The following is a 19,510-nucleotide window of genomic DNA, read 5'->3' as shown; positions in this document are numbered from 1 at the left end:
CTCCACTCAAAACAAGGCTGCAGAGTTCCAATCTCAGGAACACTGAGGGTCCCAGCCAGTGTAGAACTGGGGTGTCTGAGGTCCACAAGAGGAATTGACACTAGGTGCCCATCCTACAGTTATATGCAAATACCTGTTAGCCGTTATCCCTGTTATAGTGGAGCATCAAGTATTATACACAGGCGGCTCCTGCACATCTACTGTGCCCCACCATAACTGGGATGTACAATTACAGTAGCTTGCATTAACCCCTTCACCCCCAAGGGTGGTTTGCACGTTCATGACCGGGCCAATTTTTACAATTCTGACCACTGTACCTTTATGAGGTCATAACTCTGGAACGCTTCTATGGATCCCGGTGATTCTGACATTGTTTTCTCGTGACATATTGTACTTCATGTTAGTGGTAAAATTTCATTCAAATAAATTGCGTTTATTTGTGAAAAAAACGTAAATTTGGCAAAAATTTTGAAAATTTCGCAATTTTCCAACTTTGAATTTTTATGCCCTTAAATCACAGAGATACGGCACACAAAAAACTTGATAACTAACATTTCCCACATGTTTACTTTACATCAGCACAATTTTGGAACCAAAATTTTTTTTTTTGTTAGGAAGTTATAAGGGTTAAAAGTTGACCAGCGATTTCTCATTTTTACAACACCATTTTATTTTTAGGACCACATCACATTTGAAGCCACTTTGAGGGGTCTATATGATAGAAAATACCCAAAAGTGACACCATTCTAAAAACTGCACCCCTTAAGGTGCTCAAAACCACATTCAAGAAGTTTATTAACCCTTTAGGTGCGTCACAGGAATTTTTTTGAATATTTAAAAAAAAATGAACATCTAACTTTTTTTCACAAAAAAAATACTTCAGGTTCAATTTTTTTTATTTTACCAAGGGTAACAGGAGAAATTGGACTGCAAAAGTTATTGTGCAATTTGTCCTGAGTACGCTGATACCTGATTTGTGGGGGGGAATGACTGTTTCGGCGCATGGCAGAGCTCAGAATGGAAGGAGCGCCGTTTGACTTTTTCAATGCAAAATTGTCTGGAATTCAGATCGGATGCCATGTCACGTTTGGAGAGTCCCTGATGTACCTAAACAGTGGAAACCCCCTACAAGTGACCCCATTTTGGAAACTAGACCCCCCAAGGAACTTATCTAGATATGTAGTGAGAACTTTGAACCCACAAGGGCTTTACAGAAGTTTATAACGTACAGCGGTACAATTGAAAAATCATATTATTTCCACAAAAATGATCTTTTCACCCTCAATTCTTATTTTTCCAAGGGTAACAGCACCCTAAAAGTTATTGTGCAATTTGTCCTGAGTACGCTGATACCCCACATGTGGGGGTAAACCACTATTTGGGCGCATGGCAGAGCTCGGAAGGGAAGCAGCGCCATTTGACATTTTTGGCTGGAATTGAGATCGGACACCATGTCGCGATTGGAAAACCCCTGATGTACCTAAACAGTGGAAACCCCCCACAAATGACACCATTTTGTAAACTAGACCCCCCAAGGAACTTATCTAGATGTGTGGTGAACACTTTGAACCCCCCAGTGCTTCACAGAAGTTTATAACGCCCGGGCGTGAAAATAAAAAATTTGTATTTTTTCCCCAAACATGATCTTTTAGTCACCATTTTTTTTATTTTCCCAAGGGTAACAGGAGAAATTGGACCCCAAAAGTTGTTGTCCAATTTGTCCTGAGTATGCTGATACCCCATATGTGGGAGAAAACTACTGTATGGGAACACGTCGGGGATCGGAAGGGAAGTAGTGACGTTTTGGAATGCAGACATTGATGGAATGGTCTGCGGGTGTCATGTTGCTTTTGAAGAGCCCCTAATGTACCTAAACAGTGGAAACTCCCCACAAGTGACCCCATATTGAAAACTAGACCCCCTAAGGAACTTATCTAGATGTGAGGTGAGCACTTTGAACCCCCAAGGGCTTCACAGAAGTTTATAATGCCCGGGCATGAAAATAAAAAAATCGTATTTTTTCCACAAACATGATCAATTAGTCCCCATTTTTTTTATTTTCCCAAGGGTAACAGGAGAAATTGAACCCCAAAAGTTGTTGTCCAATTTGTCCTGAGTACGCTGACACCCCATATGTGGGAGAAAACTACTGTATGGACACACGTCAGGGCTCGGAAGGGAAGTAGTGACGTTTTGGAATGCAGACTTTGATGGAATGGTCTGCGGGTGTCATGTTGCCTTTGGAGAGCCCCTAATGTACCTAAACAGTGGAAACACCCACAAATGACCCCATTTTGGAACCGAGAACCCCTAAGGAACTTATCTAGATGTGTGGTGAGCACTTTGAACCCCCAAGGGCTTCACAGAAGTTTATAATGCCCGGGCATGAAAATAAAAAAATCGTATTTTTTCCACAAACATGATCAATTAGTCCCCAATTTTTTCATTTTCCCAAGGGTAACAGGAGAAATTGGACCGCAAAAGTTGTTGTCCAATTTGTCATGAGTACGCTGACACCCCATATGTGGGAGAAAACTACTGTATGGACACACGTCGGGGCTCGGAATGGAAGCAGTGCCATTTTGGAATGCAGACTTTGAGGGATTGGTCTGCGGGTGTCATGTGCGTTTGGAGAGCCCCTGACGTACCTAAACTATTGAAACTCCCAACAAGTGACCCCATTTTGGACACTAGACCCCCCCATGGAACTTATCTAGATGTGTGGTGAGCACTTTGAACCCCCAAGTGCTTCACAGAAGTTTATAACGCTCGGACGTGAAAATAAAAAAATCATTTTTTTCCACAAAAAATGATATTTTTGCCCCCAATTTTTTATTTTCCTAAGGGTAACAGGAGAAATTGGACCTCAAAAATTGTTTTGCAATTTGTCCTGAGTAGGCTGATACCCTACATGTGGGGGTAAAACACTGTTTGGGCGCATGGCAGAGCTTGGAAGGGAAGGAGCACCATTTGACTTTTTCAACTCAAAATTGGCTGGAATTGAGATCAGACGCAATGTTGCATTTGGAGAGCCCCTGATGTGCCCAAACAGTGGAAACCCCCAATTCTAACTCCAACCCGAACCCCAACACACCGCTAGCCCTAATCTCAGCCCTAACCCTAGCCCTAACCCTAACCCTAGCCATAGCCCTAACCCTAGCCCTAACCCTAACCCTAGCCCTAACCCTAATGGAAAAATGGAAATAAATACATTTTTTAAATTTTATTATTTTTCCCTAACTAAGGGGGTGATAACGGGGGTTTGATTTACTATTTATGGCGGTTTTTATTTTTGGCAGCTGTCGCACGCTAAAAGACGCTTTTTATTGTAAAAATAGTTTTTGCATCACCACATATTGAGAGCTATAATTTTTCCGTATTTTGACCCACCGAGTCATGTGAGGTCTTATTTTTTGCGGGACGAGTTGACGTTTTTATTGGTACCATTTTCGGGCACGTGACATTTTTTGATCGCTTTTTATTCCGATTTTTGGGACGCAGAATGAACAAAAACCAGTGTTTCATGAATTTCTTTTGGGGGAGTGCGTTTACACCGTTCCGCGTGCGGTAAAATTGATAAAGCAGTTTAATTCTTCGGGTGAGTACGGTTACAGTGATACCTCATTTAGGTCATTTTTTTATGTTTTGTCGGTTTTATGCAATGAAAACTATTTTATATAAAAAATAATTATTTTTGCATCGCTTTATTCTGTGAGCTATAACTTTTTTATTTTTTCACCGATGATGCTGTGTGGTGGCTCGTTTTTTGCGGGACAAGATGACGTTTTCAGCGGTACCATGGATATTTATATGCATCTTTTTGATCGCGCGTTATTACACTTTTTGTTTGGCGGTATGATAATAAATCATTTTTTGCTTCGTTTTTTATTTTTATTTTTTAAGGGGTTCGCTAAAGGGGTTAAATAATGGGACAGTTTTATAGGGCTGGTCGTTACGGACATGGCGATACCTAATATGTGTACTTTTATTGTTTTGGGGTTTTTTTTATTTTCAAAAAATGAATTTATTGGGGAATATTTTTTTTTTTTTTTTTACTAATTGATTTGGCGATTTTTTTAAAATTATTTTTACACTTTTTTTATTTTTTTTTACTTACTTTATTACATAGTCCCAGGTGGGACATCACTGTCCTGTGACAGATCGCTGATCTGTCACATCACAGATCACTGTGACAGATCAGCAATCTGTCACGGGCATTGAAGAAGACTTCCTCTTGCCTGCGCTTTGCAGGCACTGAGGAAGCCAGCTTTCTCCAGGCCCCCGAAGGCCCCCGTCGCCATCTTGGATTCGGGGGCCTGGAGGAAAGGAGTCCCCCGCAGCAGCGCTGCACATTGCGCTGCCGTGGGGGGCTCAGGGAAGCAAGGAGGGAGTCCCCTCCCTGCCGATGCTTCCCTTTAACTCCCGGTACACCGCGATCATGTTTGATCGCGGTGTGCAAGGGGTTAACGTGTCGGGGGCGGTCCGTGACCGCCCCTGACACATAGTGCCGGGTGTCAGCTGTGATAATCAGCTGACACCCAGCCGCGATCAGCGGCGCTCACCACGTGGGCGCCGCTGATTGCGGTAGACGTACTATCCCGTCCATGGGCATAGGGGCCCGGGTCCCATGGACGGGATAGTACGTCGGATGTCAGGAAGGGGTTAAACAGTTCTTTGATTAAAATATACCGATCCATTAGCTCCATAGGATAGGTGATAACTTATTTATCATTTCAGTCCCACCGATTGGAAGAATTGGCTAGTTTTATCCTTGACAGGAAACTTTATCACCATTTTAAAGTGCAGCAACAGATGAGAAGTCTGACCACAGCTCCATTCATTCTCTTTGGGGCTTCCAGAAAAAAAACAAGTGCAGCGCTCGCAGCCACAGAGGGAATGAATGGATCAGTGGTCAAGTCTAACATACTGCTCCAGTCTACTGGGGATAAAAGCTCCACATTCTGCCCATCAGTGTGGGTCCCAGCAGTCAGACCCCCACCAATCAATTTGTTATAACATAGGTGATTACTTTTTTCACTGGAAAACCCCTGTAAGTGCATCTTGTTCCAAATATTTAATCACTAAAGCCTCTTTCACACATCCGTATATTTTCAGTACCGGAAAAACTGATAGCGAAGATATCCATGTCTGTGTGTCCGTGTTTGTACTACGTGTGGCAACCGTGTGCTGCATCAGTACCGCACAGACAGCCACCGGGAAAGAAGCGCTACTGTAAGCGCTGTTCCCCAGAAGCTGGTGCTGAAGCCATCTGTGTTCATTCTCCCCTGCTCTGCCAGCGAGCAGAGAAGAATGATGAGCGTTATATTACCCCCTTAGCCCCCAAAGGTGGTTTGCACGCTAATGACCGGGCCAATTTTTACATTTCTTACCACTGTCCCTTTATGAGGTAATAACTCTGGAACGCTTCCATGGATCCTGGTGATTCTGACATTGTTTTCTGGTGAAATATTGCACTTCATGTTAGTGGTAAATTTTCTTTGATATAACTTGCATTTATTTGTGAAAAAAAAAACAGAACTTTGACAAAAATTTTGAAAATTTCGCAATTTTCCAACTTTGAATTTAATGCCCTTAAATCATGGAGATATGGCACACAAAATACTCAATAAGTAAAGTTTCCCACATGCTTACATCAGCACAATTTTGGAACCAACATTTTTTTTTGTTAGGAAGTTATAATGGTTTAAAAGTTGACAAGTGATTTATCATTTTTACAACACTATTTTATTTAGGGAGCACATCACATTTGAAGTCAATTTGAGGTGTCTATATGATAGAAAATACTCAAAAGTGACACCATTCTTAAAACTGCACCCCTCAAGGTCCTCAAAACCACATTCAAGAAGTCAACCCTTCAGGTGCTTCACAGGAATTTTTTGAATGTTTAAAAAAAATGAACATTTAACTTTTTTGACAAAAAAATTACTTCAGGTCCAATTTTTTTTATTTTACCAAGTGTAACAGGAGAAACTGGACCACGAAAGTTATTATGAAATGTGTCCTGAGTATGCGGATACCCCATATGTGGGGGAACCACTTTTTCGGTGCATGGCACGGAAGGGAAGGAGCGCCGTTTGACTTTTTCAATGCAAAAATTGGCTGGAATTGAGATCGGACGCCATGTCGCATTTGGAGAGCCACTGGGGTGCCTAAACAGTAGAAACCCCCCACAAGTGACCCCATTTTGGAAACTAGACCCCCAAGGGAACTAATCTAGATCTGTGGTAAGAACTTTGAACCCCCAAGTGCTTCACAGAAGCTTATAACGTACAGCCGTAAAATTAAAAATTAATATTTTTCCAAAAAATTGATCTTTTCACCCCCAATTTTTATTTTAACAAGGGAAACAGGACCACAAAGGTTATTGTGCAATTTGTCCTGAGTACGCTGATACCCAATATATGGGAGCAAACCAATGTTTGGGTGCATGGCAGAGCTCGGAAGGGAAGGAGCGCAGTTTGACTTTTTCAATGCAAAATTGGCTGGAATCGAGATCGGACGCCATGTCGCATTTCGACAGCCCCTGATGTGCCTGAACAGTGGAAACCCCACAAGTGACCCCATTTTGGAAACTAGATCCCCCATTGAACTTATCTAGATGTGTGGTGAGCACATTGAACCCCCAAGTGCTTCATAGAAGTTTATATTTCCCGGGCTTGAAAATAAGAAAATCATGTTTTTTCCACAAACATGATCATTTAGTCCCCAATTTTTTAATTTCCTAAGGGTAACAAGAGAAATTGGACCCCAAGAGCAGTTGTCCAATTTGTCCTGAGTATGGTGATACCCCATATGTGGGAGAAAACTACTGTATGGGCACATGTCGAGGCTCTGAAGGGAAGTAGTGATGCTTTGGAATGCAGACTTTGATGGAATGGTCTGCGGTGTCATGTTGCGTTTGGAGAGCCCCTGATGTGCCAAAACAGTGGAAACTCCGCACAAGTGACCCCATTTTAGAATCTAGACCCCAAAGGAACTTATCTAGATGTGTGGTGAGCACGTTGAACCCCAAGTGCTTCACAGAATTTTATAACGCTCGGGCATGAAAATAAGAAAATCATGTTTTTTCAACAAACATGATCATTTAGTCCCCAATGTTTTATTTTCCCAAGGATAATAGGAGAAACTGGGCCCCAAAAGTTGTTGTGCAATTTGTCCTGAGTAGGCTGATACCTCATATGTGGGGGTAAACCACTGTATGGCAGAGTATAGAAGAGAAGGCGCACCGTTTGACTTTTTCAATGCAGAATTGGCTGGAATTGAAATCAGACACCATGTCACATTTGGAGAGCCCCTGATGTGCCTAAACAGTGGAAACCCCCCAATTCTAACTCCAACCCTAAACCCAACACACCCCTAATCCCTACCCTAACCATAACCCTAGCCACAAACCTAACACGCCCTTAACCCTAATTCCAACCCTAACCCTAATCCCAACTTTAGCCCCAACCCTAACCCTAACTTTAGCCCCAACTCTAACTTTAGCCCCAACCCTAACCCTAATGGGAAAAATGGAAATAAATCCTTTTTTTATTTTACTGTTTTTCCCTAACTAAGGGGGTGATTAAGAGGAGTTTGATTTACTATTTATAGCGGGTTTTTATGTTAGGCAGCTGTCACACGCTAAAAGACGACATTTTGAGACCTATAATTTTTCCATATTTTGGCCCACAGAGTTATGTGAGGTCTTATTTTTCTGAAGGACGAGTTGACATTTTTATTGGTACCATTTTCGGGCACATGACTTTTTTTTATCACTTTTTATTCCGATTTTTTTGGACGCAGAATGAACAAAAACCAGCAATTCATGAATTTCTTTTGGGGGTGCGTTTATACCGTTCCGCGTACGGTAAAATTGATAAAGCCGTTTTATTCTTCGGGTTAGAACAATGACAGTGATGCCTCATTTATATCATTTTTTAGGTTTTGGTGCTTTTATACAATAAAAACAATTTTATGTAAAAAATAATTATTTTTGCATCGCTTTTTTCTGCGAGCTATAATTTTTTATTTTTTTGCTGGTGATTCTGTATGGCAACTTGTATTTTGTGGGATAAGATGTAGTGTTCAGCGGTTCCATGTTTATTTATATCCGTCTTTTTGATCCTGTGTTATTGCATTTTTTGTTTGCCGGTATGATTATAAAGCATTGTTTTTTGCCTTGGTTTTTTTTAAGGGGTTCACTAAAATGGTTAACTAGTGGGACAGTTTTATAGGGCGGTTTTTTACGGACTCAGCGATACTAAATACATGTACTTTTATTGTTTGTTTTTTTTACATAAAGGAATGAATTTATTGGGAATATTTTTTTCTTTATTTAGGAATTTAAAAAAAAATATTTTTATACATGTTCATTTTTTTTTTTTTTAACTTTTTTACATTGTCCCAGGGTGAGACGTTACCATGCAAAGTCAGATCGATGATCTGACACTTTGCAGAGCACTGTGTCAGATCAGCGATCTGACAGGCAGTGTAGGAGGCTTCTCAGCGCCTGCTCTCAGCAGGCGCTGAGAAGTCACCTCCCTGCAGGACCCAGAAGGACCCCGCGGCCATCTTGGACCCAGGGGCCTGCATGGAGGAGGCCCTCGGATCAACGCGATCACATTGCGTTGTTCTGAGGGTCTCAGGGAAGCACGCAGGAAGCCCCCTCCCTGCGCGATGCTTCCCTATGCCACCAGAACACTGCGATCATGTTTGATCACAGTGTGCCAGGGGTTAATGTGCCGGGAGCGGTCCGTGACCGCTCCTGGCACATAGTGCCAGGTGTCAGCTGTGATAATCAGCTGACACCCGGCCGCGATCAGCAACGCTTCCCATGTGAGCGCGGCTGATCGGTATGACATAATATCCTGTGCTTGAAAATTAAGTCCCAGGGCACATGGATGGGATAGTACGTCATATGGCAGAAAGTGGTTAAAGTCCGAACGACAGCAGGTGGAGGCTGTGGAATACCCCGATCATCCGCACCTACTGTCACTGTTATTAACGGCAGCAGGTGTCGGATGATGGGGGTAACAGTTCCAAATGCCACCACCTGCTGTCGTTCGGACTTTAATATAGCGCTCATCATTCTCCTCTGCTTGCTGACAGAGCAGGGGAGAATGACAGCCAGCTTCAGCACTAGCCGCCGGGGAACAGCACTTACAGTAGTGCTTCTTCCCCGGCAGCCGTCTGTTTCACATGAAGGACATCAAAGTGTGTTCTCCGTGTGCACACACTGATATGTGCATAGACCCACTCATTTCTCCGGTACATGCGAAAACCGTCACCACACTTACCTGAGACACGTATGTGTGAAAGAGGCCTAATGGAAATAAAGAATCTTATCCTAATTAATATCAGAGAGGACAATTGATCACCCTACACAACACAATCCACTATTCCTAGCTACTAGCACTAAGGCTGCGGTCACACTGCATTGAGGCAGTCTGTTCAACGGACTGCGTTACACCGCTGCACAACGCGGTGTAACGCAGTCCGTTAACGCTGCCATAGACCCCCATTATGTGGCGCATCGCAACGTATGCTGTAAAGTGGCATGCGTTCGCGATGTGCCATCTTTCACTGACAGAGCCTTGGATGCGGGCTGCAGCGTCTGATGCTCTGTCATCATCAGCTCTAGCAGTATAGCATAACGCATATCGCGTTATGCTATAGCGTTGACGCAGCCCGTCAACGCTATGCGTTGAACGAGCTGTGTTAATGCTATGTGAACCTAGCCTAATTGTTTAGGGTTACTTTAACCCCTTAAGGAAAAGGAGTATTTCCGTTTTTGTGTTTCCATTTTTTGCTCCTCTTCTTTCCACGGCCATAACTTTTTTTCTTTATCAATATGGCCATGTGAGGATTTGTTTTTTGTGGGACGAGTTGTAAATTTTGAATGGCACTATTGATTTTACTATATCATGTACTGGAAAACAGAAAAAAAATTCTAAAAGCAGGGAAATTGCAAAAAAAAGTGCAATTCCACAATTGGTTTTTGGATTTTTTTCTTACCATGTTCACTAAATGCTAAGGCCATGTGCACATGATGCAGATATCCAGTGGATCAGCAGCAGATTTTTCCGCGCAGAAACGTTGCATATCTGCATTGTGATGTACAGTAGCATGTTAGGCAAATGAAAAAAAAAAAACGCTGTGCAGACGCTGCGGATTTTTCTGGGCGGTTTTCTTGTGGTTCAAAATATGCAGCATGTCACTTCTTTTGTGCGGTTTTCCACCTGTTCGATTCTCCAAATCCGCAGGGGGAAATCCGCAGGGGAAAACCGCACAAAAACCGCAAGAAAACAGGAAGAAATCCGCAGGAAAAATGCAGGTCACTTGACCTGCAGATTTCTTCAATTCTGCGCGGAAAAATCCACAGGGCAAAAAAAATATGTGTGCACTTAGCCTAAAACTGACCTGCCTTTGTGATTCTCCAGGTCATTATGAGTTCACAGACACCAAACATATCTAGGTTCTTTTTTATTTAAATGGTGAAAAAAAATCCAAAGTTTGTAAAAAAAAAAAAAAAAAATGTTGTAATTTTCCAAGACCCGTAGCGTCTCCAATTTTCAGGAACTGAGGCTGGGTGGGGGCCTATTTTTTGCACGTTGATCTGACATTTTTATTGATACTATTTTGGTTTGTATACGATCTTTTGATCGCCCATTATTGCATTTTATTGCAATGTTGCAGCGACCAAAAAAAACGTAATTCTGGCATTTTGATTTTTTTTCTCGCTACACCTTTTACTGATTGGATTAATTATTTTTATAGATTGATGAACGTGGTGATGGCAAATATGTGTATATTTGATTTTTTTAATCGTTTTATTTTGAATGGGGTGAAAGGGGGGTGATTTGAAATTTTATATTTTTTAATTTTTAAAATATTTTTAAAAACACTTTTTTTTTTACTTTTTACTTATTTCAATAGTCTCCATGGAAGACTAGAAGCTGCGATCATCTGATCGTTTGTGTTACATAGAGCAGAGCTATAAGGGGTTAAATCACTTTATATAAACAGAACTATAACCACACCTGACTGTTCCTGCCTATTGCCTCTGTGTGTTGCATCCAGACACCTGCATTACTCATGTGCCTTAAAACCATCAATATCACAGAGGGTTCAGTGAGAAGTCACGCCATTCGGAAGATTGCATTGTGCATCCCTTGAAAAATAGGTACAATTGCTGACTGCTTTGAATGTCAGTATCTATCTAAAATAAGTAAACAAATACATAAAATTATATTTTTTACTAAAACTAGACTTTTGGTGATAGGTTCTCTTTATTTAATAGAGCAATGTGACAGAAATACATTATTACTTTACTAGATTTACGCATTTAAAAAAAGTGTTGTCTTTTACTTGATGCTTCCATTTCTTTGACCTGGTTCAATTAGTAGCATATTAAGATAATTATTAATAATGTATGCTTTTCTACACTTTACAAAGGACCCTGCATAGTCAAAAAGCTTATAATGTGTTTCATGTCATTAAAGGGAATCTGTCACCTCATTTTAGCCCTATCAGCTGCCGACACAGCCATCAGGGGCTTCTTTAATGCTGTAGATAAGCCCCCGATGTAACCTGAAAGATAAGAAAAAAAGATTTAGATTATACTCACCCCGGCGTTCGGTCCGGTCCGGTCCGATGGGTGTTGCGATCCCGTCCGGCGCCTCCCATCTTCATACGATGACGTCCTCCTCCTTGCTTCTCCCTCGGCTCCTGTGCAGGCGTACTTTATCTGTGATGTTGAGGGCAGAGCAGTGTACTGCAGTGCGCAGGCGCGGGACCTATCTGACTTTTCCCGGCGCCTGCGCACTGCAGTACTTTACTCTGCCCTCAACAGGGCAGATAAAGAACGCCTGCACAGGAGCCGAGGGAGAAGTAAGAAGGAGGACGTCATCATATGAAGATGGGAGGCACCAGACAGGACCACGACACCCACCGCCCCCGCCCCCCGGTGAGTATAATCTAACCTGTTTTTCTTATTTTTCAGGTTTCATCGGGGGCTTATCTACAGCATTACAGAATACTGTAGATAAGCCCCCGATGGCGGTGGCCGCAGCTTATAGGGCTATAATGGGGTGACAGATTCCCTTTAAGTAGCCACCTTTAAGTGCATGTAAGCAAAGGTGCTAATTTCTATTGCAGATGTGGGTTGCAGCTAACCCATATACTGCTCCTTGTCCACCTCCGGACTTGTGGATGTGACCGGATGTGTGTGCAGCTCCGTGTGTGTGCCCACATTGTGGATGAGTTCTGGAGCTGTCTTTACATTGCATGAATTATACTGTACAGACTAGAGGTAGTGCATGCTGTGATTTTTTTTTCATGGAGATTAATGTTCCTGTTGAAAATTGACAATGTGGTCTGGGGGGTCACATGGACTACACACACATTGTTTACACACTCCTCTGAGCAAACCCTTAGGTTGTAACCCAAGGAACACTGTGCTGCAGTAACTATTTGTCTTATCTATTGCATTTTTTCTGTGCTGTGTTGTGCACATATATGTGATTCTTCAGGTGTTGTATTAGTCAATGCCTGATGAAGAGACCTGAGTAGTCTCGAAAGCTTGCAATGTGTTACCATCTTTTCAGTTAGCCATTAAAAGCTATCAACCACTGAGGACTCGCAATTCTGAATATTTTTCTATTTGCACATACAGGCTTGACTTAGCTCCCCCCACCTATGTCAGTGAGCTATGGGGGCTTATGACTCGTTTGATGATTTACCAATAAACGATGTTTGGAGCTACTAATCTCTCTATACTGTGACTTTAGCCCAGTTGTCTGGCCATGAAACTTGCCACTTGTGAAATGAGATTCTTACACACTTTACATTCTGCTTTCAATAACTCAACTAAAGAGTAACAGTCAATTTAAAACTTTTTTCTATACATATAATACACATAAGTACATGATGTCCCCTACCATTGGACAGTTGGTTTAGGAGTCCCCAGCACAGTGCAGACCAGCGTGACGGACATTCTTTCCCACACACAATGTGGCCTGAGGGGTATCCAGAAAATAGGTGCACGTCTTGCACAAAGCTCTCTGAATTCTTTATTCTGTCTGGACTTTTCTTCAGCCTACATGCATTAAACAGTCATAATATATCCGATATTATAATCTATATTTTTGCATGCCACTAAGACATTTAATAATAATATAGACATGTCATTAAAACTGAATGAGATATGCTGCTTAACAGGCTATGAAACAGTGCGGAATAATCATTGATGGCCTTAAAGTAATTGCCTAAATACCACAAATAGCTTGATTGATTAGAAATATCAAAATGGCTATGAAAGCATTCCAGTAGCATATACGAAAGCCTGCAAGATATTTCAAGTTCTTCAAAAACTGAACTACAAACTCATCAACTGAATAAATGACAGGTTGCAAGAGAATTATGACCTTCTAGCCCAACTGATTAACCTACTCTCAGGTTTTTGGCCCGTCCTGTCTGACTTTAGAATCGTTGGTTGATAGGATCAAGATGAAAGTAGATGTATTAATCATGGTTGATCTACATATAAAAAGAAGGCATTTACATGCTATTTTGTTCCATCAATGGTAGAAATGTTAACGTTGCCAAGTTTTTAATATTAAAGGGACTCTGTCAACACAAAATGACATTTCGATCCAAGTACCGAAGTTCAGTGCACTCTTTGGCTGGCTTCACACTTGCGTTGTGTAGCGCTGCGGATGGCAACCTACTTCCTTCTTTCTTCCTCCGTTAAGCCCTGCCCACTTCCGCATCGCTTCCTTCAGCTCCGCCTACGTCGGCATGCTTCCTGCGTACCTATTTTTAACATTGGGTACGCAGGCCATGCAGATGTATCGCTTTGACACTGCTCCGAGCTGCGCCGAACGCAACGTGTTGCATTTTATTGCAGTCGGTGGGCACGTCAAAATGTGTGAAGCTATCCTTAGTTTGGCCAAACATTTAAATACAACTTTCCACCTGCTTGTTTTCCTGCTTCTTTTCCATCTATCTCCACCCTTTTCTGTCTCTAAAAGCCAGAGCTGTCAATCAAAGAAGAAGGGTAGGAATAGAGGGTAAACAAGATGGGAAGATGTATATAAAGGATTGGCCCCGCCATGATTCACTGAGTGGCGGGACATAGTTTAAGCAGTCATTCTGTCCTCACAGAATCCCGTTAAACTTTTACGGCCAAATAAAGAGGTGTCTAGCCCTATCTTAGATAATGGGCCTTTAACTGAACAGAACTGCATAGTGGTCTCACTATGGGTTGAATTGGGCAGCTTACTTGATATTAGAAAGGAAAGTTGCTGGTTATTATATCGGTAGAAGCAATTGGCTAAGTAAAGATTGTAGTTAAATCAGATGACAAATATGTTGTTCTTTTCGAAAACACTAGTAGCTAGAGCCATCTCCAAAGCTGGGAAAAAAGACACCAGGCAAATAAGTGCTCACCAAATACTTACTTTTTCATGCAAGGCTCTACGATCTGCTCTAACACGCAATGATCTGCAAGCTTGCAGTACCTTGATTTCCAACTTCTCCATATTGTTTCTGAAACCTACATGCTTCTGTCCTCTTGTCGCCAACCACAAGTCTGTGGAATTCCACTTTATTCTGTTATCCCTGTGGGAGCATTCAATTTTAAGTGGTGTCAAGTTTTCTTGGGTTTGAAGTCTAACTGATGGTTATAATTCTCCCCAAATTATTTACCAGATACATAGCACATCTGTTAATATGCAGTTCTATCCCACCATATACTGTACAGTAGGTAACACATAGTAATTACAGCACTCAGAACATAACAAGTTATTCAATTACAGAGAGCCAATCAAAACAATTAAGCTTAGACATAAAGGAGCAAGTTAAACAGATATTGACATAACTTAAAGTAAAAATAAAAAATAAAGGAAGTCATACATATACAAAATATATACCGTAGGTATATTACTATAATTATATTACTATTATTATATTACTAGACCATAGACCACTTATAAATCATCCCTTATTAATTGTGTCTGGGTGTTCTTTTCTTAATTATGTGTTCTGGGAGATACACCACTACATACATATATACATATCCATATTAAAAATTACCAGTACCCAGTACCATATTTGCTCTTGGTGGTGGAAAAATATTTTTCTTCCTGAATACTACAAAACACAACCTGTTCTCACATTCCCATGGGCAATCTCTGTGGGATTAGACTCCCATCCTCGCTAGATATTCTATTTAGATATTGCTGTAATTTTTCTGACTCTATGAGCCAATAAAGCTCCTGCCCTGTTTCCCATAGAAGAGAACTTAGCTTTGGATTTTTTCAAATTCTTTTTTTTTTTTTTTTTGAGGATTTGCTCCAAGGAGAATACGTATTAAATTACTCCGGTATTAGGCTATGTGCCCATGATGCGATTTTTAAGCGTTTTTGCCCCGATTTTCGGCGCGAAAACGTTTAAAAATCTTGTACATATCGCCCCCCATGCACTCCTATGGCATTCCGCACATGCTGTGCTAATGCTGCGCTTTTTTCCGCGGCGGAAACGCATCGCGGAAAAAAATCGCAGCATGCTCATTCTTTTGTGCGGAATCGCAAAGAATTGCCACTATTCCGCACCCATAGGAATGCATGAGAACCGCTTACTTCCCGCATGTGGCTATGCCCACCATGCGGGAAGTTAAGCGTCTCACGTGCGGTTGGTACCCACGGTGTGGAGGAGAGGAGACTGTCCTCCAGGCCCTGGGTACCATACCCCTGTAAGAAAAAGAATAAAAAATAAAAAAATCGGGGTATATTTACCTCCCGGCGTCCCGCGCTGCATTCCCGGCCTAAGTGTTCCCAGTAATGCCTTGCGGCAAGGCCCTGTGGTGACGTAGTCTCGCGTGACTAGCGGTCTCGCGAGATCGCTATAGTAACGCGAGACAACGTCATCACAGGTCTCGCAAGGCATTACTGGGAACGCTGTGGCCCGGGATGGCAGCGCGGGACGTCGGAAGGTAAATATACCCTGATTTTTTATTTTTTTATCATTTTATCTTTTACTATTGAGGCCGCATAGGCGGCCTCAATAGTAAAAAGCTGCTCACACTTGTCAAACACTATGTTTGATGAGTGTGACCAACCTGTCAATCACTTTCCAAGCGATGCTTCAAATCGCTTGGAAAGTGCTTGAGAAAATCGCGGCAAAATCGCAAACAGAATCGCGGTGAAATCGTGCGGAAAAAAACGCGCGATTTCTGGAAAGTAGTCCGGTTTATAGTGTGCGTTTTAAAACGCTACGTGGGCCCACAGCCTTATTATTAAATATTTCTGCCATATTTTATGGGGGTTTTTAGTCACCACTCTGGCGTCCCATTGTTTGAGCTGCTAACACATCTGGTGTTCGTTACCTTTACCTGTAATTGTATTTACCAATAAAATGATTTTTTATTTTTGCATATAATATGGACTATGTGATCATTTGTTTTGTTTTTTACTCTCTCTCTATATATATATATATATATATATATATATATAGTGGGGATGCGACTCGCTTAGGTGCAGCGGGAGACAAATATGAGACAGGATTTTCAACAGTGCTTGCGGTTTATTCCCGTCATAAACGCACAAGGCAGCGTAACACCAAAAACGAGCCTTTAGCTCAGGCAAAATAACACAAAATGTCCGTGGTTGTAGACTCAGAGCAGGAGTCTCAGCACACATGGGAGGCTTAGTCCTCCCCACATACAGCTCTCTGGTTCAGGAGCAGGCCACATTATAAGGCTGTAGCCACACCCACGATCCCAGCAGCTGACTGGTCACCTGACTGTGACCTCACCACAGGTCCTTCAAACAACAACAATAACCATATCTGGTAAGCTTTACTTATGCCTTACATTATAGAGACAAGCCATTTATGAGGCACATATCTCCCATCGATTACACGACCCTTACCCCTGCCACATACCTCCCCCCTCTGCCTAAAGTCGTAGGGCTTGGCACTTTCACCTACCAGGCAAGGGATTCTGGAGAGGGCATCAGCATTCCCATGTAGCTTCCCGGCCCTATGCTCTACATGGAAGCTGAAGTCTTGTAGGGCTAAGAACCAGCGGGTGACCCTAGCATTCTTGCCCTTTGTTTCCCTCATCCACCTGAGTGGGGCATGGTCGGATATTAACCTAAACTTCCGTCCCACCAGGTAGTACCGTAATGTGTCCACTGCCCATTTTATGGCCAAACACTCCTTCTCTACAACTGAGTAATTTCTCTCACAAGAAGTCAACTTCCTACTCAAGTAGAGAACAGGATGCTCCTCCCCACATATCTCTTGGGAGAGGACTGCTCCTACCCCAACATCTGAGGCATCTGTCTGGAGGACAAATTCACGCTTAAAGTCTGGGGCCACTAAAACGAGTTGCTTACAAAGAGCTCCCTTCATTTCCTGGAAGGCTGACTCTGCTTCTTCGGACCAGCTGACCATCACTGACTTTGTCCCCTTTAGCAGATCAGTTAGAGGTGCAGCCATTGTGGCGAAGTTTGGGATGAACCTCCTGTAATATCCCACAATCCCCAGGAAGGCTTTAACTTGCTTCTTTGACAGAGGTCTCGGCCATGTTTGAATTGCCTCCACTTTATTTATTTTCGGTTTGATCTCGCCACGCCCCACTACATATCCGAGGTACTTGGCTTCTTCTCTCCCCAAGGCACACTTCTTCGGGTTTATTGTAAATCCCGCCTCTCTTAGAGCGTCAAACACTGCTTGGACCTTTTCCAGGTGAGTCTCCCAGTCCGGGGTAAAGATGACGATATCATCCAGATATGCGGCAGCAGATAGCTTATGAGGCGCAAGGATTCTATCCATCGCCCTCTGGAAGGTTGCCGGAGCTCCCTGTAGGCCAAACGGCATCCGGACATACTGGAAGCACCCGTCTGGTGTGGAGAATGCCGTCTTCTCCTTGGCTTCCTGTGCCATGGGAATCTGCCAATATCCCTTTGTCAGATCCAAAGTGGTTATGTACCTGGCCGGTCCAAGTCTCTCGATGAGCTCATCAACGCGTGGCATGGGATAAGCGTCGAACTTGGAGACCTCATTCAGCTTCCGGTAATCGTTGCAGAACCTCCATTCACCATCAGGCTTTGGGACCAGGACAATCGGGCTCGACCAGCCGCTCTTGGATTCCTCAATGACCCCAAGCTGCATCATACGCTGCACCTCTTTGGAGATTACCTCTCGCCGGGCCACAGGAATACGATACGGTTTCATGTTCACCCGCACATGTGGCTCAGTCAGAACTTCGTGCTCCACTACCTTCGTGCACCCCGGCACCTCTGAGAACAGGTCCCTGTTTTTCTGGAGTAACTCCCGGCACTGCTGTTTCTGGGCCTTCGATAGCGTCTCTGCTATGGTAACCGCTCCAACCTCCCCTTCTAGGTTGCCCAGCAAGCACGGAGTTACCGCTGGCTCTCTATCTTGCCACGGCTTGATGAGGTTGACATGGTAAACCTGGTATGGCTTCCGTCTTCCGGGTTGGTGGATCTTGTAGTTTACGTCTCCCAGCTTCTCCACCACCTCATATGGCCCTTGCCACTTGGCCAAGAACTTACTCTCCACCGTCGGGATTAGCACGAGAACGCGGTCTCCCGGATTGAACTGCCTCACTCTGGCTGACCGGTTGTAGACCCTGGCCTGAGCCTCTTGTTCCTGGCGGAGATGTTCTTTAACAATGGGCATCACCTTCGCAACCCTCTGCTGCATCAGTGCCACATGCTCAATGACGCTTCTGTGGGGCGTGACTTCGGCTTCCCAGGTTTCCTTGGCTATATCTAGGAGACCTCGCGGATGCCGGTCGTACAGAAGCTCGAAGGGCGAGAACCCCGTGGAGGCCTGGGGAACTTCACGGATAGAAAACAGTAAATACGGTAAGAGACAATCCCAGTCTCTACCATCTTCCTCTATGACTTTTATCAGCATGCTCTTCAGTGTCTTGTTAAACCTCTCAACAAGGCTACCTGACTGCGGATGGTAGACTGAAGTCCTTAACTGGGAAATTTGCAAGACTCTGCACAATTCTCTCATCACCTTGTTCATAAAAGGTGTCCCCTGGTCGGTCAGGATTTCCTTCGGCAAACCTGTCCGGGAAAACACATGGACCAGTTCGCGGGCTATACTCTTCGCGGAGGAGTTTCTCAGGGGAATGGCCTCAGGATAGCGTGTGGCATAGTCCAGGATGACTAATATATACTGATAGCCCCGAGCTGATTTAACTAAGGGACCGACCAAGTCCATGGCAATTCTCTCAAATGGCACCTCAATAATGGGCAGTGGCACAAGAGGGTTCCAAAAATGAGATGTGGGGGCAGTTAACTGACATGTCAGGCAGGATCTGCAATAGTTTGCTATTTCCCGGTGACACCCAGGCCAATAGAACCTCTGTACAATCCGTTCCTGCGTTTTTTCCACCCCCAGGTGTCCCCCCAAGATGTGTGAATGGGCCATGTCCAACACTTTCCGTCTATAGGGGCCTGGTACTATT

General features: G+C 43.2%; 1 protein-coding gene across 1 annotated transcript in view; it reads right to left on the bottom strand.

Annotated features, from left to right (window-relative positions):
* The window catches only part of MYOM3 (myomesin 3), a 310,945-nt gene that overhangs the window by 250,065 nt on the left and 41,370 nt on the right, over positions 1-19,510 (bottom strand). The window contains exons 3-4 of the mRNA XM_073572698.1: positions 14,463-14,622; positions 12,942-13,099 (exon numbers count right to left, since the gene is read on the bottom strand). Coding sequence (XP_073428799.1) covers positions 12,942-13,099; positions 14,463-14,622 — 318 coding nt within the window. The remainder of the gene's footprint in view (positions 1-12,941; positions 13,100-14,462; positions 14,623-19,510) is intronic.

Source organism: Dendrobates tinctorius, unplaced genomic scaffold, assembly GCF_039654945.1.
Source record: "Dendrobates tinctorius isolate UK_male_01 unplaced genomic scaffold, ASM3965494v1 ptg000007l, whole genome shotgun sequence".
NCBI lineage: Eukaryota > Metazoa > Chordata > Amphibia > Anura > Dendrobatidae > Dendrobates > Dendrobates tinctorius.
Note: the sequence above shows the minus strand (reverse complement) of the source record. Positions and strands in the feature narration are given on the sequence as shown.